This window comes from Humulus lupulus, chromosome 1 (genome assembly GCF_963169125.1).
Source record: "Humulus lupulus chromosome 1, drHumLupu1.1, whole genome shotgun sequence".
Classification (NCBI taxonomy): domain Eukaryota; kingdom Viridiplantae; phylum Streptophyta; class Magnoliopsida; order Rosales; family Cannabaceae; genus Humulus; species Humulus lupulus.
In genome coordinates, this window is record NC_084793.1 from 189,879,876 (window position 1) to 189,902,696 (window position 22,821).

The 22,821-nt window shown below is 43.2% G+C and overlaps 2 protein-coding genes across 4 annotated transcripts; one reads left to right on the plus strand and one right to left on the minus strand.

Annotated features, from left to right (window-relative positions):
* Window positions 1-5,292: 5,292 nt before the first annotated feature.
* LOC133801640 (disease resistance protein RPV1-like) lies at window positions 5,293-21,836 on the plus strand. Of its 3 annotated transcripts, none has more exons than XR_009876906.1 (3): window positions 5,293-6,630; window positions 19,566-20,863; window positions 21,700-21,836. XR_009876906.1 is itself a non-coding variant. In XM_062239901.1 (3 exons), exons 2-3 carry the CDS (start codon window positions 6,143-6,145, stop codon window positions 20,455-20,457), a joined length of 1,380 nt encoding a protein of 459 aa, XP_062095885.1. In that variant the 5' UTR covers window positions 5,293-5,990; window positions 6,076-6,142; the 3' UTR covers window positions 20,458-20,973. The 3 variants fall into 3 exon arrangements, 2 of the variants coding, with proteins under 2 accessions (XP_062095885.1, XP_062095876.1); XM_062239901.1 differs by lacking the exon at window positions 21,700-21,836 and having other exon boundaries at window positions 5,293-5,990; window positions 6,076-6,630; window positions 19,566-20,973; XM_062239892.1 differs by lacking the exon at window positions 21,700-21,836 and having other exon boundaries at window positions 5,293-5,551; window positions 5,678-6,630; window positions 19,566-20,973.
* Window positions 14,003-15,399, minus strand: LOC133801621 (uncharacterized). Its single transcript, XM_062239871.1, has 4 exons — window positions 15,156-15,399; window positions 14,629-15,043; window positions 14,310-14,414; window positions 14,003-14,237 (listed from the first exon to the last, which is right to left on the minus strand). The coding sequence occupies exons 1-4, from the start codon at window positions 15,390-15,392 to the stop codon at window positions 14,038-14,040; spliced, it is 957 nt and encodes a 318-aa protein (XP_062095855.1). The 5' UTR covers window positions 15,393-15,399; the 3' UTR covers window positions 14,003-14,037.
* Window positions 21,837-22,821: the final 985 nt, after the last annotated feature.

Genomic DNA, 22,821 nt, shown 5'->3' on the forward strand with positions numbered 1-22,821 from the left:
GGGTCATCCCAGTTGAAGTATGATACGAATTATTGTACCAAAACTCAGCCCATGGCAGTCACATTACCCATTGTTTGGGTTTAATGCTCACAAAGCATCTCAAGTATGTTTCAAGGCATCTATTGACGACCTCAGTGTCGTCGGATTGCGGGTGATAAGATGTACTATGCTTGAGTTGGGTCCCTTGTACGCGAAATAACTCCTTCCAAAATAGACTCATAAACACCTTGTCCCGATTCGACACAACTGAACGAGGAATTCCATGCAACTTTACCACTTCACGCACAAACACCGTGGCAACAGTAGTGCCTGAGAATGGGTGGCGAAGAGGTATAGAATGTTATACTTGCTAAGTCGGTCGAGTACCACAAATATTGTATCAAAACCATTAGATATCGGCAAGGCCTCAATAAAATCCATTGATATGTCGTCCCAAACTTACTTTGAAATAGGTCGTGGTTGTAGCAACTCGCCAAAGACTGAGCCAAATATTTACTCTGCTGGCAGGTGGCATACTCCGCAACGAATTGTTGAACGTCTTTCCTCATACCCGACCAATAAAGGTCCCTTGCTAGTTGCCGAAATGTCTTAAATACCCATAATATCTTGAATATCGCGCTAGGTTGTGGCGCGATCTTGCCAGTGTCTGAGAATTGAAGGGATTATGAATTCAAATTGAGGTTTCCAAGCTAGTAGCGCGATTGCGCCAAGGGCAGGCGTAGTCGTGCTAGGTACCCTGAAATGATGTTTTTCTGAATTTTTGGAACAGGGCTTGGGGTTCTGAAGGTTTACTTCGGGGCCCCAGTTGGGGGCTTAGGGGACGTTTTTAGTACCCCGTTAACTGGAGATAGTAGTTCCAAGAGTTAAGATTTGGATTGGAACTCGAGATCTGGATTATTTACATTGTGACTAAGGTTTCCGCGATGCTCGGGACAAGGATCACATTTAGGGTCGCTCCACCTTCTGATTGGTTGCTATGCATACCAGCATTGAATTATATGTAATGATTGACACAATCTATATTCGGCTATCGTGTCGAACGTGGGTTCGATCGGCAAGCGTGCATAACGCAGGTCGTGAAGGCGAGTATAGCTGAGGGTGCAGTCCCCACTCGCCTGGCGTGGATCGTAAGCTTGGGGTCGGAATGAGCACCTCTTTCGGTTAAGGATGTTTTTCCTGGGCTGTCTAAATGTTTCATGTGCATGGAATGTATATACTTGTAAACTGTGAAACATCTTTACAATTTATATGATTGGAATAAATGCATTTAGTGTCTATGAAGCATGTGATTATTGCTTATGAATAATTAGATTATTATTATGCCTTGTGGAGGTTTTCTTGTTGGGCCTTGACTCACGAGTGCTTTATGGTGCAGGTAAGGGCAAGCTAAAAGTAACCAACCATGAGTTGGAGAGCTTTGGAGCAGCACGTACATATGATTTTGAAGGGCTTAGGTTACAAATATGATTTTTGCCGCTTAGGCCGACCACTTTTGTAACTTTGATTGTAATTACTTTTCGTTTAAAACTCGTATTGGGATCCCATGTAAATATTTAAAGTCTCAATAAAAGTTTATATGTTTAACCAAAATTTTTAATACCTAAACCATAATTATCTTTAACTACACTTTTGAGTCTAAATGACTCACTTAACGAGTTAAAAATGGTTTTAAACACACGATGTAACACTCCTGGATTAGTAGGGCGTTACAGTATTGATATTGTAGCCAAAGACACGCCCTAATGAATTCGAGAGAGAGTGTCTGCTGCCTTTTTCTCAAGGCTTGATCTATAGGCGATATTAAAGTTGTAACCAAGAAATTTAGTCAGCCATTTTTTATGCTCTGAAGCTACCAATCTCTTTTCCAGCAAGTATTTTAAACTTCGTCGGTCCTTGCAGACCAAAAACTTGCAACCTAACAAGTAAGGAAGTCATTTCAGTATAGCTAACACAATCGCCATTAGTTCTCGCTCATAAACGGGCATGGTGCGAGCTCTAGAGGATAGGACCTGGCTGTAGAAAGCAATGGGTTGCTGATTTTACATCAATACAACCCCTAAACCACTGTTCGTTGCATCAGCTTCTAGCACAAAAGAGATGGAAAAATTTGGTAAAGCTAAGACAGGTACTGAACACATTGCTTCTTTCAAGCGAACAAAGGCTTCCTGTGCCCCATTAGACCATCCAAAGGCATCTTTTCGAAGTTGGTTAGTTAAGGGCCTAGCAATATGTCCATATCCCTTCATAAACTTACGATAATACCCAGTGAGACCTAAAAATCCCCCCAAATCTCGTAGAGTTTTGGGAATGGGCCACTCGACCATAGCAGCTAACTTACTTGGGTCGGCTGACACTCCCTTCGCTGAAATAATATGACCCAAATATTCTAGCTGACCTTGGGCAAACAAGCATTTCTTGCGATTGGAATATAGTTGGCCCTGGTGTATTCGGTTGAGGACCATCTTCAAATGATACTCATGATCCTCATGGGTAGAGGTGTACACCAAAATATCGCCAAAGAAAACTAGGATAAACTTTCGCAAAAAGTCACGGAATACCTCGTTCATTAATGCTTGGAAAGTGGCATGGGAGTTTGTAAGGACGAAAGGCATAACTAGAAACTCATAGTGCCCCTCAAGTTTTCAGAAAGCCATCTTTTCCACATTCTTGGCACAAACTCGAATCTGATGGTATATCCAGATTTAAGATCCAACTTGGAGAATATCTTGACGCCATGTAACTCATCTAATAACACGTCTATGACCGGCATGGGAAATTTATCTGCCACTGTAGCTCGATTTAAAGCTCGGTAGTCTACACAAAATTGGCAGCTTCCATCCTTCTTCCCCTATAGTATCGACTTGATAATGGACTAGTGCTAGGTTGGACAATCCCTTCTTGTAACATCTCAGCCATCAATCTCTTAATCTCATCCTTTTGAGCCTAGGCATATCTATATGGTCGTACACTAATCGGTCCCATTACTTCATTAAAAAAGATTGAATGCTCTCTTGCCCGTGTAGGTGGTAACCCCTATGGCATTTTAAGGACATATTCATACTTCTCCAAAATCGTCACGACCAGTGGTAGTATTGGGCTGATTCTTGGCTCTTCTTCCACTGCAAAAGCCCCAAAATCCACCCAAAATCCCTCACCTTCTTGCTGCACTGTGTGTATCATTGCCTTAAGATAAATTTGGGACTTGCAAAGACTAGGGGTCCCCTTGTAGCATTATCCACGAACCCCCCACTTCAAATTTCATCACCATAGTACGCGATTAACTTCCATATTCCCCAAAGTTTCCAACCATTTAATCTCCAATGTCACAACTGCCCCTCCTAACTCCAAGGGTAGGAAATCAATGACTACCTGAAGGGTTCCCAAATCAAGCTCCACCAAGCTACAAATGCCATCGATTCTCACCTTACCACCTGTGTCCAATAGGACGCCATAACAAGATGTGTCTGCATTCGAAATATTAGTTTCCTTAACAATGTTTATTGAAATAAAATTGTGTGTTGCTCCACTATCGATGAGTACAGTAACTAGTTGTTGCCCAACTTTCCTGCCAACTTCATAGCGTTGGCTGAGGTGATGCCGACCAATGAATTCAAGGACAAGGTGGCCAAAGTTTCTTTAGTCGTGCTATCCTCCAAGGAGTCTGGTGTTGGAGGTGGCGATTCTAGTTTCGAACTACCCTCTTCTTCACCCATCACCAATATCATTTGCAAAGCCTTTTGCTCTCACTCGTGCCCTCTATGCCACTTCTTCTCACATTTGAAACAAACTCCCCTAGCTTTTCAGTCTTGATATTCAGCCTTGGTGATGCGCATTGCCGGAGGAGCTTTCCCAGTTACCATCGACGATGAGGAGAAAAAGTTGTGTGTCGACGGAGGCTTATTGGTCCATGATGAAAAAGAAGAACGAGTTGGTATGATAGGGCTTAAGGTTGGCTTTGTTGTAGATGACCGAGTAGTTGGGTTCGACCCACCCAACATTTGATGGCCTTCTTCAATCCTTTGGGCCATATCCATGACCTGAACTAGGCCCATTGGCTTCAAAATGTGAATGGCTCCTCTAATTTCCTCTTTCACCCTTTAACAAAACTTCCTTCTAGAATATGTTCAGGTGCATCTAGTACCCGAAAAGCCTTGGCCTCCCACCTGATCTGATAGTATTTCACGGTTGTCTCCTATTTCATCGACATAAATTCTTCCGACAATGATCCGACTGGTTGAGCTCAAAAATAAGACAGGAGTAAGGTCGTCAAAGTCGCCCACGAAGTGATTGGCCTACGTTGATTCTCCCATTGGAACCATTTCAATGCATCCCCCAAGCCGATTATAGTCGTATCAAGCATGCGAGCCTCGGTTATCTTCGATAACAAGAAGTATCTCTCTGCCTATAGATCCATCCATCTAGACTTTTGCTCGAAAATAGGGGTAGCTCCATTCAAGTTGGGTGGTAGTCTCGGTCGAACCACAGACCTGAAGAGAATGAATCCGACTGTGGTGCAGGTGGAAACAGAGTAGATCAGACCTTCTGAGAAACCGACGATTGACCTCCAGTAGTTGTGTCACAGTCAATTGCGCGTCGAGCTTGGTTGGTGCTAATGGCGAATGAGTCGTCCAGATCCTTACGGGTTGGCTGATTCAATTGGGCAAGAATCAACTGCAATGCTATCTCCATTGCTGACATCCGAGCCATACCCTCTTTCAGAGAACTCATGTCTGTCTTCATTGTTGCTAATTTGGACTGTACCTCCTTCTGTAGCTTCGAAAACTTCCCTTCCAATGAATCCACGACCGCCTCAAGCTTCTTTGTCATTGAAGATCGAATAGCTCTGATACCAATTGATATGTATTTCCTGGTTAGTTTACATAACAATAAGATAGAAAATGTAACAGAGAAAGATGGAAAAGATAGGGTTATGTATTAGGCAGGAGTTAGAGAGCTTGCTTGTCTCCCAAAGATACAATACTCAAATATTCCACACACCTCTCGAGAGATTCTACTGAGTCTTTATTTTCTTACTACTCAAGTACATGCGTGCAAACCTGTACCCTCCCCTAGACTACCCTTACTCACACAACAACTCACTCCAAAAGTTAATTGCCCCTGCACTACCCTCTGTTGACTCGGTAGCCACCTCAACATTCCTTCTCTTTCGTGTATATACATAGGTCAATGGTGGCCTGTTGACTTGGTAGCCACCTCAACATTCATTCTCTTTCGTGTATGTACATAGGTCAATGGTGGCCTATCAGTCACCTTGAATGACTATATTCAGTTAGGAGAGCTTTAATAAAGTTTTTGTATTGAGAGTTCTTTGCTATAACATGAAAAAGCAACTAGGTGCTCTTTGACTTAGAAAGATAAAAATTACTTGCTTACTCAGGCGTTGAAGTAGATCTCTTTTAGATCAAACCATGAAAAAAAAGGTTTCAAAGGCGAAACACGCGGATATAAACTTTCTGCCATTGTTTCAGCTGAAAAGCATGGTCTGGAGTTGCTATCAAAGGAGTTTGTGAAAGAATTTGAGAATGATTGGGTTGGAGCTCCTTTGATTTAACCCTTCAATTGCATGAATTTTGTTCTTGTTTATGGAAGTGTATTTGAAATGTGCCTAATTATATGGCTTGTAACTTTGAGTTAAAATTCCCCACTTCTCTTACAGGTCATATTATTTATCTTAATATTTTATGGGAAAGGACGAATATTTCTAGCAGAGCTTTATCGCATCGCATCCCAAAGGCAGAAACATACATACACACAACAAAAGGGCAAACTAGGAAGGAAATTAGCAAGCATATATCGATCGTGCAAGTAGAATGATCCCCAAAAAAAAATGTTGACTTTGGCATATAAAGAAAACACATATCTAGGAGCTGATTTTCCATATGAAAACGCGTCACTTCAAATGAGCACATGGCCTGGCCATGGTTCTTATTGGTCGGCACATATAGCTGTTCAAATAAGAACGCGTGAAGGTAATATTTCTTTTTCACTTCAGCAAACTTTGAGTCAATTAAGTTTTTTGTTGTAGTTTTGGCCTAGCTCTCAATCTGATTTCAGTTCGTAGAAGAAATACTCTATCGATAGTGGTCCTCAAGGAAGCCTTCTAGAGAGATTTGAGAACCATATGGCGTTGGCGGCGGCTTCTTCTGGAAATTTTTCGAAGAAATATGACGTATTTCTCAGCTTTAGAGGTGAAGATACCCGTACCAAATTCACAAGCCATCTTTATACTGCTTTAGAACGAAAGAAAATCAAGACTTACATCGATGAGAAAAGTCTTCAGAGAGGGCACGAAATATCACCTGCACTTCTTGATGCAATCGAAAACTCTAAGATTTCATTAATCGTTTTCTCCGAAAACTATGCTTCTTCATCATGGTGCTTGAGTGAACTTGTCCATATTCTAAAATGTTGCAGCGATATCAATCAGATTGTTGTGCCTATTTTTTACGATGTAGATCCATTACATATTCAAAATCAGGAAGGAAGCTATAGTGGTGCATTTAAGAACCATGAACAACGATTCGACGACAAAATGGATATGGTGGCAAAATGGAGACATGCTTTGACAACAGCAGCTAAACTGCAAGGCTGGAATTCCCAAAACATCAGGTTTTTTTTTTGTTTTTTGTAGTTACTTTGTGTTGGGCCCAAAATGTTCGGCCCGGAAATACTTGCCTCATTTATCAGATATTCAAAGCGGAGCGTTTAGACAAAGGGATATTCCGAAGGCAGAAGCTGTAGGTCAGAGGCTGTCCGAGCCTCTGACCTTTGAGCGAGACATTTTAAAAGTTGGTATTTTTGGAGGGAAATTCAGTTATTCTCCTCCCTCCTTTTCAGGACCTAACTGAACCAACTAACTGTTGGGTATACTATATCCTATAAATATGAGATTTTAAGAAGGAAAAAGGGATCGAATTTGTAACTGACTTAGGCATCGGAGTGTCTTTCTTGCAGGAAATCCCGACGAGTCCGAGACAGGTTTCATCACCGGAAAAGAAGCAAGACGTCAAAACATTGTCGGATCTTTACTTCCATTTACAGAAAGACAAATTGTTGCCCCAACAATTGGCGCCGTCTGTGGGAATCGATAAACGTTTCGGCCTTAGCCACGTCGTCGAACCAAGAAATCAAGATCCACTGCAAATTCAGAAGTCATGCCACCCAAAGGCAACGGAGTTTCGGGCCCGGTTGTACAGAACGTCCCTCCGGCAGACATGAGCGACCAGATCGAGAGAATGTGTCGTCTACTGGAAGCAAGCCAGCAGCGGTCCGACGAGGCAATCAAGACATTAACCGAAGCCCAAGCCAGGCTCGAAGCAGAGATTGCTGAGCTCCGCAGGTCCACTGACACGACTCGCAACACCCAAGCCCGTGAGAATCTTGATTCCGACAGATCTGACGTTCTAGTCGACCGTGTCAATTCCCCACCTCACAACATGAACCCAGGTAACGGGCAGTCCCAAGCCATCCCCCCATCCTCTGGGACCGACGGGCAACAAGCCCCAACCTCTGGCGCGCATGGGCGGGCCGAAGCAGAACCCACTGGACCCGCTCAGCCAACAACAGACGTCCGGCCTCAACGCACCATACCTCATGTCGCACACGATTCTCCCTCAGAAGGTTGTGTTCCCTCGATCTGTTTCTTGGATAGTTGGAAACAAGACATGATGAGGGAAATGATGCAGAAGTTCACAGATGGACGATCCGCCTACGCCACCGAACATCTGGATCTTGTATCAAGAACCACTGAAAAATCGCCTTTTTCGGAATGGATTCTGAATGAGCCAAAACCTCGGGACTTCGCCATCCCTTCCCTGCCTGCATTCAACGGAAAGGGAGACCCATTAAACCACCTATTTCAATTTCAACAGAAGATGGCGTTAGATGCTAATAACGAAGCCATACAATGCAAAGTCTTTTCCACGACTTTCTCCGGGCCGGCTCTACTATGGTTCCGACAATTAAAAGCCGGATCACTCAACAGCTTTAGTGATCTCCGACGATCCTTCTTACAGCAGTACAGCGCGAACCGAGAGGCTCCCAGAACAATGGCCGATCTCTATCGAATCGAACAAGGGGAGAATGAACACCCAAAGGCATACTTACAGCGTTTCATTGACCTCGTGCATCAAATCCACGACGTCGACCCACTCACCGCAGCAAATCTCTTCGTCAAGAGCTTGCAAGTGGGGTCACTCTTGCATGAGAATCTCACTATGACACCACCATATGATATGGCAGACGTGCAGACCCGAGCCGAGGGCGTCTTCAGAGTATTAGAATTTCGAGAGCGCGCGCAGAAGAAGACTGCACTTATCTCTGCTCCCCCAGCGAATAACCCTCCACCACCTGTCTGGGATGACAAGAGGAAGCGGAACCAAACGGATCATACGAAGGAAGGCAAAAGGCCTAGGCAAGATCGTCAGCCATCGCGGTACCCATCCTTCGAATACACCGTCCCGCAAGAAGTCATTTATGAAGAGAATAAAGATAGGCCTATCTGGCGAGAGCCCTACAAAATTAACACTCCATCTGACAGAAGGGATAAAAGCAAATACTGTCTCTTCCACAAAGATCACGGTCATACGATCGCTGAATGCCACAATCTGAACAATCAGATCCAAGCCCTCATGAGGAGTGGGCGGCTTACCCAATACATCAAGGAGACAGACAGACCAGGCGCCTCGCGGCAGAACACAGCTTCTGCCCCCACTCCGCAGGCGTCAGACCCCGTACACACAGCCTCTGACAGCACCCTGGAGCCTCTTAAACAAGTCTCTATGATCCACGGAATCGTAGAATCCACCGATAATCAAGACCATGCAATTAAAATCCATAAAAGGATGGAAGAACGAGTGAAGCGGTACAAATCATTAGGCCACGTGGTCAATCTCGTCACTTCAGAAGAAAGAAGCTACACAGCCTCTGCTATTACCTTCACTAACGAAGACCTGAAGGGCGTCCACCTGCCTCATGACGATCCACTCGTCATTTCCTTACAAGTTGACCACTGCCAGCTGGGCAGAGTTCTGATCGATGGGGGCAGTGGGGTCGACATCCTCTTCTGGGAAGCCTACCAGAAAATGGGACTAGAGGAGAATCAGATCCGACCCTCCACCATGCCCGTTTTGGGTTTCAACAGCCAGAGAGTCTATCCAAAGGGCGTCGTTCGGTTAACTGTGGTAGCTGCAGAACGCACCTTGCCAGTAGACTTCCTTATTATAGACTCCGCCACGAGCTACAACGCCATCATGGGGAGGGGTTGGATCCACCGAATGCGGGGGGTAGTCTCCACTCTACATCAGGTGATGCGATGCCAATCGCTCAATGGCCGATACACCGTCGATATCAAAGGCTGCCAGAAGCAAGCCAAAAAGTGCTTCCTTACCTTAAAAGAAATAAGTAGCTCTGCCTCTGCCTCCCATGAGGACTCTCCTGACAAATAGCAATTACAGCAGTACCTACCCGCGTGCCTAAAAGGAATCAATCTAGCAGAAGACCAAGAAAAGCCCCAAGTTACGCTAGATACCTTAGAACAAGTGGTTCTGGATGACGCCGACCCTTCAAAAGCAGTCCTGGTCAGTGCCAAGCTCTCACAAGATGAGAGGCAGACCCTCGTACGGTTTCTCCAAACCAGAATGAGAAATTTTGCCTGGACGCCACACGACATACCCGGAATAGACCCTTCTGTTATAAGCCACAGCTTGAATATCTCTACCTACTTCCCACCCGTCAAGCAGAAGCAGAGGAGATTCGCTCCAGAGGTCAATCGAGTCATACAAGAGGAAGTCCAACGGCTCCTGAGCACGGGGGCAATCGAAGAATGTTTATACCCCAGTTGGCTTGCCAACCCCGTCGTGGTCCCAAAGAAGAATGGGAAAAAGAGAGTATGTATAGACTACACAAATCTAAACAAAGCCTGTCCCAAAGATAGCTACCCTCTACCAAAAATCGATCAGATGATAGACGCCACGGCAGGATATGAAAGAATGAGCTTCCTCGACGCCTACTCTGGCTACAATCAGATCCCCATGAAATCAGAGGATAGGATTCATACAACATTCGTAACAGAAGATGGTTTATACTGCTACAAAGTTATGCCATTCGGTCTAAAGAATGCAGGCGCGACATATCAGAGGTTGATGCACAAGATATTTTCCTCATTGCTCGGGAGAAATATGGAGGTTTATATTGACGATATGGTCGTCAAGTCCAAACAAAGCTCTTCACATATAGACGACTTGACGGAATGTTTCGACATCCTTGATGCTTATAAAATGAAGTTAAACCCCACAAAATGTGTCTTCGGGGTATCCTCCGGACAGTTCTTGGGATACATCGTCAGTCAGAGGGGCATCGAGGCGAACCCAACTCAGATTGCGTCCCTCTCAGAAATTAAGGAACCCCGAACCATCAGAGACATACAGGCTCTAGCCGGCAAGATAGTAGCATTAAGTCGATTCATATCACGAATGTCAGACCGCTGCCAGCCCTTCTTGCAGTGCATAAAGAAGTCCACCAACACCTCCTGGGGACCAGAACAGCAAAAAGCATTGGACGAATTGAAGACTTACTTGAGCTCTCCTCCTATATTGAGTTCACCTATTGCTGATGAAGATTTATTCTTATATTTGTCTGTCTCAAAATTCGCTGTAAGTTCCGTTCTTTTTCGAGAAGAAGCCAATCGTCAGAGGCCAGTGTTCTACTGCAGCAAGATGTTGTTAGATGCTGAAACCCGATACAGCATGATGGAAAAATTGGCACTCGCACTCCTCACGGCCAAAAAGAAGTTACGACAATACTTTGAAAGCCACACAATCATCGTATATACGGACTATCCATTAAAGCAGGTGCTGAGCAAGCCCGACCTTTCTGGAAGGTTATCTAAATGGGCCATAGAGCTTGGGACATACGATATTCAGTTTTTACCGTGAAAAGCTAAAAAGGGGCAGGTACTCGCTGACTTCCTGGTTGAAATTCAGTCGTTCACTCCTGATGCCCTGCCAGAATTACTAGAATCAGAAGATCAATGGTTGTGGACAATGCACACTGACGGAGCATCCAATTCCCAAGGGGCTGGTATTGGCGTCGTATTAGAAGCTCCCTCGGGCCTAAAAATCGAAGAAGCCATTCGTTTAGAGCAACCCACGACGAACAATGAAGCAGAATATGAGGCACTGATCTATGGTTTGGAACTCGCACGCGAAATGGGAATCCAGCGTCTAAACGTCAGAGGCGACTCGCAGCTTATGATAGAGCAAGTGGCTGGGAATTTCGATACCAAAGCACCCCATCTGGCTAGCCTCCTACAGAAGGCAACCATTTTACGGTCGCATTTTCGCCAGTTCGACCTCACACAAGTACCTCGGGAGCAAAATCAGAAGGCCGATGCCCTTGCCAAATTAGCTTCTGCGGGAGCGTGCACACGCCAATCCTCCATATCTTTTAGCCGATCAAGCAAAGATATGGAAGTCTGTTCCACCTCATCCGAACCCGAATGCTGGATAGATCCGATCATCAAGTACTTGACCACCTCCGAGCTCCCACCTAATCCGAAAGATGCAAAACTTCTGCGCCTTCGGGCACAACGCTATTCCATGATCCATGGCACGTTGTACCGAAAATCCTTCAATGGCCCGTATCTGCGATGTTTGTGCCCATCAGAAGCTAAAAAATTGTTAGAAGAAATACATGAGGGGGCATGCGGAAATCACACAGGGGGACGAAGCTTGGCACACAAAGCGCTTACAGCAGGATATTACTGGCCGTACATGATGACAGAGGCACGAGATTATGCTAAGAAATGTGACAAATGCCAACGATTTGCACCCACCATCCATCAACCTGCTCAAACCCTACACTCCATTGTTGCACCTTGGCCTTTTGCAAAATGGGGAATGGATGTAGTAGGTGAACTTCCTAAGGCCGTTGGTGGAAAACGATATGCTCTTGTAGCCACTGATTACTTCACAAAATGGGTTGTGGCAGAGGCGTACGTCACGGTCAACAAAACAGACACTATGTCCTTCATCTGGAAACATATTATATGTCAATTTGGAATACCCTGGGAGATAGTCGTCGACAACGGCACTCCATTCCAAAATGCAAAGGTACAAGAACTATGCAACACGTACAAGATCAAGCTAAGCTTCGCCTCTGTTACTTACCCGCAGGGTAATGGTCAAGCAGAAGCTTCCAACAAAGTCATCTTTGCCAACATTAAGAAGAATTTGGAAGACAAAAAAGGAGCATGGGTAGAAGAACTACCGAAAGTGTTATGGGCTTATAGAACAACAAAAAGATCCTCCACGGGGGAGTCTCCCTATGCCATGGTTTATGGAACAGAAGCTATCATCCCAACAGAAGTCGGTCTGCCTACACTTCGGACAGAGATTGCATCTGATCCAACAACGAACACCATTCAATTACTGCACAACCTAGACCTTCTAGAAGAAACACGTACAATGGCCCAAATGAGACTGGAAAATTATCAGAAGGTAGCAGAACGCTACTACAACAAAAGGGTCCAATTACGCACATTTCAAGAGGGAGATTGGGTTCTGCGTAAGGCCACTGGCAACAAAAAGAAGCTAGAGCCTAACTGGGAAGGGCCTTTCCAAATCATCAAAGTATTAGGCAGAGGGTCTTACACTCTAAAGAATGTACGTAGTGGGAAAATCGTACCCCGTACTTGGAATTCAATGTCTTTAAAGCAATACTATTGCTAATAGCTGTACTGTGCAATTCAAAAAGTAATACAACAACTTTCCATTTTTTCACATGCTTTTAAATTTCTCTTATGTATTCAATTCTTTGACGTTATTTTCAGCCACATTACACTAAGTCCGACACGTGGTAATTCACTTTTTTCTCAAGGGGGTTCCTCAATTATATCCTCACCTAACTTTGTAATGTTAATCACGTGTACTCAAAAACCACCTACCACAATGGCTATAAATAAACAGTCATCTAATGCATCAAATCGCCACCAAATACACCGCATGACTTGCATCTCAAAACACATGCCTACGCTTCAGTAAACAAAAAGCGATGATAAAAAATAGCAAGGTGCGCACCCTGCACGTTGGAACCAGACTGAATCTCAACAGTTCATGGCAACAAGGCCACTACACACAGCATATGTACAAGATCCTACCGCTTCTGCGTGCACACTTCACTGGATTTTGTACCGCATTCTAATCTGACTTGACTAAGCTCACAGGGAACTACGGCCAGCCATTTTGCAGTCTAATCTGCCCTGACTATGCTGATTTGGCCGACCAACGGAGGCGCACTGCAAACCCTACCCTCTTACTCGCATAAGAGGAGCGCCTCCAGCCGTCTAATCTGCCCTGACTATCACAGCAGAACCACCTGCTGTCATGATTGGGATTCCTCTTCAATGTACACAAACTGGTTTGGTAATCCAAGGCCGGGAGGAACTTGTCCCGCAATCGCACCCATATCCTGCACAATGAGTGCCTCTGACAGGATGCACGGAAGCCTAAGCTCCCCCCCACCACACGACATGGTATGAGTGCACTGGAAAGATAACCGCCCCACAATCTTGACCTTTTTTGCATCTGCTTCGGTGCCCTACGCTATGACCTCCGCACTCGGTCCGGGTCATGTCAACCCCTTTGATCTAATGGGAAAGTTTCCATCCCTAGGGGCATGACCAGACCCGAACAAGACCACTACAACTACTACACATACGTAAGGAGGTGCACCCCCCAGCAATATTGCTCACATCGCGGGCGTAAGAGACAACTATCACAGCAACCTAAATTAACAGATGCTAAGTGCGGGGACACAAACACACATTTACTCAATTCCTCCCTCAATATTTGTACAATAACTTCAATTGACAAATGCAAAGCGTGGAATCAAAAGTCGATATTTATAAGTTATTTATAAAAAATAGCAATACATCAGAAGTTGTTATTTATAAGTTATATTACACTAATGGCAATATCCACCCCTGACTTTATAATTGCTCTATCCTCTTGTCCATAATTAATCCCATTCGATACGTCGTATGTACTCTGACATCGCATTTTCTAGCTTCGGATAGCCTAGCCCGTAGCGTTCACAAGATATATAGTACGGGATGCCACTTCTGATAAGCTCTTCCAGAGCCCACGTTGAGTAAAGCCACTGTGGGTTGTCAAAGATTCTCCTTAAAAAGGGAACATTCGTCCACTCACGGTGCTCACCTGCAACGACATTGTTGTCAGACCCAACCCATCACCAAAACACAAAGATGGCACAATTATTCAATACTTAACTGGGCATCCTCTCCCACCATCTGTATAATCTTTCGCTGTATTTCGCACGCAAAGGCCTAAAAGATCTATGAAGCTCCTGATCCAAATACGTCATACAACATACACCTGTCGACACACGTTCAATTAAGCCCTAAATGACATCAAACCCATACAGTGCACACGCCAAAGCAACTAAAGGAAACAAAGTTCTACTTGTATTAACAATATGTTCTATTACAATCAATTCTAAACTAACGGCCTGAAGAGCCCAAAGAATTTGTATACAGAAGCTAATGACAAAAGTTCACAGAACGAAAGTGCGTCATTCATTCTATGGCACCTCTTTCACCCTCTGACTTGCCCTCAGCTACAGAGGTAGAACCTGATGCTTTTTCATCAGGAGCCAAGTTGGCAACAGTATCTTCAACGGCTTCCCCCTCGGCATTATACATCGATCCCAGCGCATCGCCCCTCAGCTTCAACTTCTCCAAATGACATGGCGGATAAGAAATCTGCAAATCCCCAAGTTCATTCAAATACTTGTCGACGTCATACTCTCCTATCTTTACATCGACGTTCTTGCAATACATCTCCAGCTTTGCCCATTTCTCCTCTGGGGTTTGCTTCTTGTTACGTAACGCCAAATCCAGATACTTGGCAGTGTCTACCTCTGCCATTCTCGCAAATTTGCGTTCAGTGATCTCTCGGTCTCGAATACGCTGCCTAGTGGCTTCAACAGCTGCCTCTACTGCCCTCTGCAAAAAAAAAAAAAAAAAAAAAAAAAAAAAAAAAACATCACGTAATCAACACACGTGTTTTAAGGGACCATTAATTTTCTACAACCATAGCAAAAGACGAGTCACGTACCTCTTCTGCTTCCTTCAACTTCTTCCCAAATAGAAGTTCAGTTTCTAACTTCTGCTTCTTGGCCTCCGCTGCGCTGGACTCAAGACTGTTCACCCTTTGCTCCAGCTCTTTTCTCTCCTTCTCTAAGGTCTCCTTATCAGTCTGTAACGACACAATCTCCTCGTCAAGGTCACTCATCATACTGCTAAGCTTTTCCATGCGAGCTTCATGCTGAACGCAGAATTGACTTTTCTCCATCCACTTATTGGTCATATCCACCAAACCAGCTTTCAGTTTGTCTCGCTCCACTTCAAGCCCAACAGTGCTTACCAGCTTCTCCTCCATCGCGGTCACCCTCTTTTTCGCCTCTGCCAACTCTGCTTCTAACCTCTTGATGGCCTCTACCAGCACATCTCGATTCGCTTCAGCCATCTTTCTCCCTGACCGCTCCTCTTCTACTTTCGCCATCTGCTCTGCCAATTTGGTTCCATTCTGCATAGCCGCCGCATACTCTCGCCTTGCAGCCGAAGCACATACATAGCTCTGTGACAAATCAATCATGCCCATTACAAATAACATTACACACATATACCCCAATACGAAAAGAGCCTACTTCTGTAATTTACTCACCATCCAGATGTGGTCCGATACTTGCTGCAACAAATCGCCTTGTCCACTTAAAGACCCAACTGCTTCTGTAGGTAGATGGGGTCTGCTTATGCGTAGCATTTCCTCCATCACTTCGTTAGACGCAGAGGGGCCATATTCCGACATTACTCCTGTTCTGTCACTTGCTTCTCCCCCTGCAGATACAGCCGCAGAAGCAACGGGGGCAACTGGCTTCTCACCTTCTGCTAACGTCGATACCATAATGCTATCAGACGTCAACGCAACCGTTCCCATGCCGGAAGAGTACGCCTTCGAAGGGCGCGCAAACAAGCTGTCATCCTCACCCAAATCATTGGGGAAATACACTGGCGTCCGCACGGCAGAAGACGTGAGCTGTTCCAAGAAAGCACTAGGAGATTCAAAAGAGTCAATACCCTTCGGGGACACAGCAGCGACATCTCCTGGATGAAACTCAGAAGCGGTAGGTAGCAATGAAGGAACGTCAACACCAAGACTATCAACACTTGTTGCCATAACAGCCCCTGATTCCTGGCCCCCAGGGATAGATTCGGGCTCAACGACCTTACTTGCCTCAACTGGCAGTGAAATGGTATCCACATATTCAGAACCCTCCCTGAAAGCATCCTCTAGAAGCTTGTTTTTACGAGAAGCAGAGGAAGGGCGTCTCCCCTCTGAGCCACGTTTATGGCCAACAGCAGACCCTTCGGGTAAATCAGAAGCTGAGGTCAACGCCTCTGACGACTTCGCGCAGATTGCAGGCGACTTCACCTCCGACGGTAAGCCATCCGGAACTCCATCTCTAGTCGCCTCCGCTGGAAGTTTGGAAGGAGAAGAGGAAGCGCCCTCTACATGAACCATCCCTTCTGAGCCTGCTACCAAGGAAGATCCAATTGCAGGAGTAACAGAAGATGCCTCAGGTAAATGCCCAGCAGGGGCAAATCCACGTGGCCTTTTACACAACGATAGGGCCTGACCCGTTGGCAATTTACCGGGGGAAAATGTGGGGATTGCTAGAGCAGATCCTTGAGGAGTGGGGACAGAGCCTTTCGGGATCCGAAGCTTCGACGAAATGTACTTCCCGTCGTCCGAATCTTCGGAAGAGGACTCCTCACGATCCTTTCTTTTTCCCAAGGCATCCGTAGGCAAAGGCACTTGCTTAAGAGGCTTGATTTGCAGGGCGTTAGAAGGCGTGGACGACTGCCCTTGGATGCGAGAAGACCTGCGCGATAGGCCAGACTTGTCAGGAGAAGACTCAGTAGCCAGTACATAATCCTCCTTCTTTTTACCCTCTGGGACCCCTTGACGCTTGGCACACGCGTTGAAGGTTTCAGTGCACGCCCTTTCAAATTCAGCTTTCGTCAGTGATAGAGTTGAAGGAGTAGGAGGAGATTTCTTCAGGAAAGCTCCCAGCTGCTTCGCGCATGCCGCAGTAATCTTACCTAGGGTCATGTCACCCTTCTGCGATCTAACCCGCACAGCTCCAGGGTCGACCCGATCCACGAAGCAGAGCCGAGTCATAATCTGCATACAGTAGGAGTTCAATACACCCCTGATACTAATGGCGTTCTCCTTGGATTCGTGAAGAAGCCCCTTCTCTGTCAGCATGCTCTGTCGCTCAGAACTCATGTTGACCTGAGGCCAAGAAAAATCTGGAACGAACAACCAAAGCAGCAGTACAAAGAGTTAAAATACTCGACAATCATCCAGACACAATTAATGCACATTAAAATTAATGGAAAACATGACTCACCTTTTATAAACACCCTGGCCAGAGGAAAAATTTCCTGAGGCACGTACTCAGGGTACCATGCTCCTCCAACAGCAAAGAAGTATTTATCCCAATTTCGATGAGAGCTGTCGAAATCGGTAAACATTGTCCGATCCTTTTTGGGAGAGAGGTAGAAAGTTTTCCAAGGCTTTCCCTCTATCACCTTGTTTGTAGACTTGGTGAAGCACGCGTAAATATCGTCCGATTGAATATTGACATTCCTAAGGCTCCCTATCATCTGGGCCCCGACTATTGATTGAATGGCGTTTGGAAGAAATTGCGAAATATGAGCCCCGGAGTTTGAAATTATCTGAACGAGCAACGCTGGAAGAGGGAAGCGGAGCCATTCGATATGCCTCAAGCTCATGACTATCTCAGTAGGCTTCACTACATCCTTGAATCGCCACTCTCGAAGCTCAGCCTCCGAGAGCATCCTCACCGACACGTTGTCTGGAATGTCGAACGATTTGCGCATGCGTTCGAAGGCATTTTTGTATCCATCACGATCCGCAGGGTCGGGAGATGAACGAGAAGACATTATCACACCGAGTGGGATGATTGACGAAGGTTTGAGCTGGAGGAAATCTCTAGGGTTTTCTTTCAAGCTTCTCTTTGGAAGATGGAACAAAGTTTGGAAATCTGAATGAGAAATATTTTGAAATAAAAACTATTTAAATGAGAGGTGAAATTTTGAACCAAACGTTTTACTTGGTAACTGTGTACGCATTAAGTATAACCTGTCAGGTAATCAAATGATCGTGCACCAGCGGATTGCCTCGATTTACGGAGAATGACGGCTTTAGGCGAACCTTTTGGTGTTGAAGAGTCGGCCCAAGATTCTAATAGATTAACATACCACATCTGTTCAAAGCTTGGGCCATGGGGCATCTGTTGGGCCCAAAATGTTCGGCCCGGAAATACTTGCCTCATTTATCAGATATTCAAAGCGGAGCGTTTAGACAAAGGGATATTCCGAAGGCAGAAGCTGTAGGTCAGAGGCTGTCCGCGCCTCTGACCTTTGAGCGAGACATTTTAAAAGTTGGTATTTTTGGAGGGAAATTCAGTTATTCTCCTCCCTCCTTTTCAGGACCTAACTGAACCAACTAACTGTTGGGTATACTATATCCTATAAATATGAGATTTTAAGAAGGAAAAAGGGATCGAATTTGTAACTGACTTAGGCATCGGAGTGTCTTTCTTGCAGGAAATCCCGACGAGTCCGAGACAGGTTTCATCACCGGAAAAGAAGCAAGACGTCAAAACATTGTCGGATCTTTACTTCCATTTACATAAAGACAAATTGTTGCCCCAACACTTTGTTTTGTCTATATGTAGAATTATTCACAGACAACAATATATATGATATATATATTAAATGTTTAAACCTGATTCACTGGGTTATTGCTCATTTCTACTACTTGCATAGTATCCGACTCTATATGTGCAGCAGATTCTACTACTACATAGAATCTTGCTATGTTCGGTTAAGTACTTTTACTGATTTTATTTCCTTTTTACTTGACATAGATAAGTAAAGAGAAAGCTAATACTTGATGAGATTATTTGATACATATAAATATATTTATATGTAAATGTCTTGTGTGATACGTATTCTGGACTAATCAATAGTCAAGAACAGCAGAACGCTCATTAAGATCAGTCCTTATATTTAGTCAGTTATATTGAAAGAGACAGAACATGAAACTATGGAAGATCATACGTATATAATTAAAGTGAGAACCACATTATTATTGATGCTTCTTTCCCTAAAAGTGAGACCCACATATTGCTATACACTCACCACTTTAATTGTTAAAATGATATGATCTCCTTGTCATCCCTCACATTTGCAGAAAATTCCTCTACTGATTTTTCTTTAAACAGAAGTAAGCTAGAGCATCATCACCTATACAAACTCACACACAAGTATATACCTACACAAATACATTCACTTTTATTTAATGTGCATATTCATTGCAAATCTACATTCTTGACAAGACTAATTATGGATACTGTCATTCCATCATGTGCAGCCCTGAGCCAAAATTGATAGATGAAATTGTTAAAGATGTCTTAAAAAAACTGGGACGTGTATCCTCAAGCAACACTTTCAAGAGGTTAGTTGGAATTGAAAAGCACATTGAAGAAATCAAGTTGTTGTTGAGCCATAATTGCTCATCAAATATCGGTGTAGTTGGCATTTGGGGAATCGGTGGTATAGGTAAAACAACTCTTGCAGATGCATTGTTCAGTCTTTTCTTCCACCAATTCGAAAGTTGTTACTTTCTCAAAAATGTTAGGGAAGCATCCGAAAAGTACGGATTAGAGAAATTAAGAGAAGAGCTTATTACAAAACTGCTAAAAGAAGAAGAAAGCCTAGATTTGGGAGCACCATCCATACCAGACTGCATTAGAGACAGACTTCGTTCGACAAAGGTACTCATTGTTCTTGATGATGTAAGTAACTCAAAGCAGTTCGAGTACTTAATTGGTGATCGTTTTAGTGAGGATGACCTATTTGACAATGGGAGTCGAATCATAGTAACAACTAGAGATGAAAATGTGCTTAGAACTATTGAATCTGATGTAACATATGAAGTAAAGCAGCTAAATGAGGATGAAGCCCTTAGGCTTTTTAATTTGATAGCCTTCAAAGGGAATTCTCCAAGGGATGGTGATTATGTAGAGCTGTCGAAAAAGGCTGTGAAATATGCTGGACACATTCCGTTGATTATCAAAGTTTTGGGTTCTCACCTTCGTTATCTTCGGTCTCCGACCAAAGAAAACTGGGAAATGGCATTGGATAAGTTTCAACAAGTGCCTCTTGAGGATATTCAAGAGGTCTTAAGAACAAATTATGATGGGTTGGATAGGAAAGAGCAAGATATCTTTCTTGATTTCGCAGGCTATTTCAATGCCAAGTAAAGAGATTTTGTACAACATCCTTCTACCAGTAAAAAATCCTCCTCTACCAGCTCCAGAGCAAATTTAGGAGCATCCTCATCAACAGATCGAGAAACATAAGAGTAGATATATCAGCAATAAAATCAGAAAAAATAGAAATTTGATGGAGACTACGGTGGACAGCTGAAGATACAGTCATAGCATCTGTTTCCACTGGAGACCGAAGAACAGTGCTTTCGCTTCCATATCCTTGACTGTGTAGTTACCATGAAAAAGGCTTAGACATAGCAAGAATTACTTGGCCGTTGCAGTTTCGGATTATTACGCCAGCTCCCATCGCACCATCAACATTTAACTTGCATTTTCCTTGTGGGGATGGGAACCATTGAGGTTACAGTGAGGGAAGGGAAGGACAATTTATTAAGGGGTATTGAGTTATATAACCTTCTTCACCGAACACTTTATATATATATATATATATATATATATTTTATTAATTTTTTTTTACAACTTTAGTAATAAAATTACTAATATATCCGTACTCGAAAACTTAATATTAATATGAGCATCTCACACAACGCCAAAGCAAACTCTCTGATGATCTCTTTCTCTCTATCTCAGCTAACTCAAGTACTCTCCATTTGAGCTAGCTTGGTATTTTTTAAGAGTCCAAGCTTGTCTAGCCATTTAATCACACTATTTATCTCCTTCAATTTTTTTTCTTCAGTTTTTCTCCAAACAAATGTATGTAATTTTAAATCTTAAATAAGAACAAATTGTAACTTGTTTCTACGAGTGGATTAAAAAAACTTGATAGACAACTACTTTGATTTTTGTTCTTTGCTAGAGTTTTGCTATTAGTGGGTAAGTTTGTTTTTTTCTTTATATATTCTTAATGATATTAAAGAATGCAAACTATATGTTTATGAAAATGTCTCAATGAACTAACATTATTAAATTAGATTAAGATTTTCAACTCATATACAATATATGTTGTTGCTTATGGTTTGATATTTGAAATGAAATTTACATTATTTGTACTACTTCATTATCTTTTTTGTTAAAAAAATATATTGGATATGTGATGTAGAATGTACATATTAGCTTAGTTTTATAATTGATATGTTAACAGTTGTTTTTATTGAAGATTTCAGTCATGGTGCATAATCACTTCAAGTCAATTTCCTTAGACCCATATATTTAAATAGATCTTATTATAGTGTTTGGGTAATGATATTTTTATGTAAATTTGCTTTCTATTAGCGTTTTTAGGTGGATCGACTATCCAATTACCCAAGCTCAACTCTTATACACTATATTTCTTGGATTCCATGGCATGGACGAAAGTACCAAACATTAGAGATCCACAACAATCGATTCAACGACGGTTGATTATTCACGAATCTAGTCCGGAGTCGTGCTCAAAATTGTCGAATTCTAGTGTGCCACCAACACCTCCAGCAAACACAACAACGACTCAATCAAATAATGAGGTAAATGAAGTTAAATACATTTTTTCTATTCTTGTACTTTTTTTATTAGATAATATATTTAATTGAAATCAATTGGCTATAAATTTAGAGCACTAAAGGCATGATTTGAAAAATATTGGTCTGAAATGTAGAACTCAACCAAAACAAGTAGAGCTCAAGTGGTTATGGTCGAAATTTTAAAAAATGCAATGAACTTTCAATTTAGAGCTCGACTAGCTTGAGTCGAGATTTGCAAAGTCTAATTGATAGAATAAAGCTCGAACATATATAGTTGAGATTTCCAAAGTCTAATTGATAGCATAGAGCTCGATCGGTGAGTAGAACTCGACCATATATTGTTGAGATTTCCAAAGTCTAATTAAAATTATAGCATAGAGCTCGACTGATGTGAGTAGAGCTCAACCGATGAGAGTAGAGTTCGACTGATGAGAGTAGAGCTCAACCATACAATGTGGATATTTCCCAAGTCTAATTGAAATGCAGAATGGATCTCAACAAGTGTGAGTCAATAAATACCATAAATAGTCGAGATTTCCAAAACATAATTGAAATTGTACCATAGAGCTTGACTAGTGTGAGTAAAGCTCTACAGATGTGAGTAGAGCTCGACCATACATAGTAGAGATTTCCAAAGTCTAATTCGTTGTAGAAAAGAGCTCAACTGGTATGAGTAGAGCTCAACTGGTGTGAGTAGAGCTCGACCATACATAGTCGAGATTTCAAGGCTTAAGTAGAGCTCTACCAAACATGGTTGAGATTCCAAAATTTTAATGAAATTTTCATAGGTCTTCTCAACTGGAGTAGGTAGAGCTCGTCTAACATGTGTTTCACTTTATTGATTAAAATTTTATCTTTCTCTTGTATTTAATTACTAGCTACATAATGAATAAGA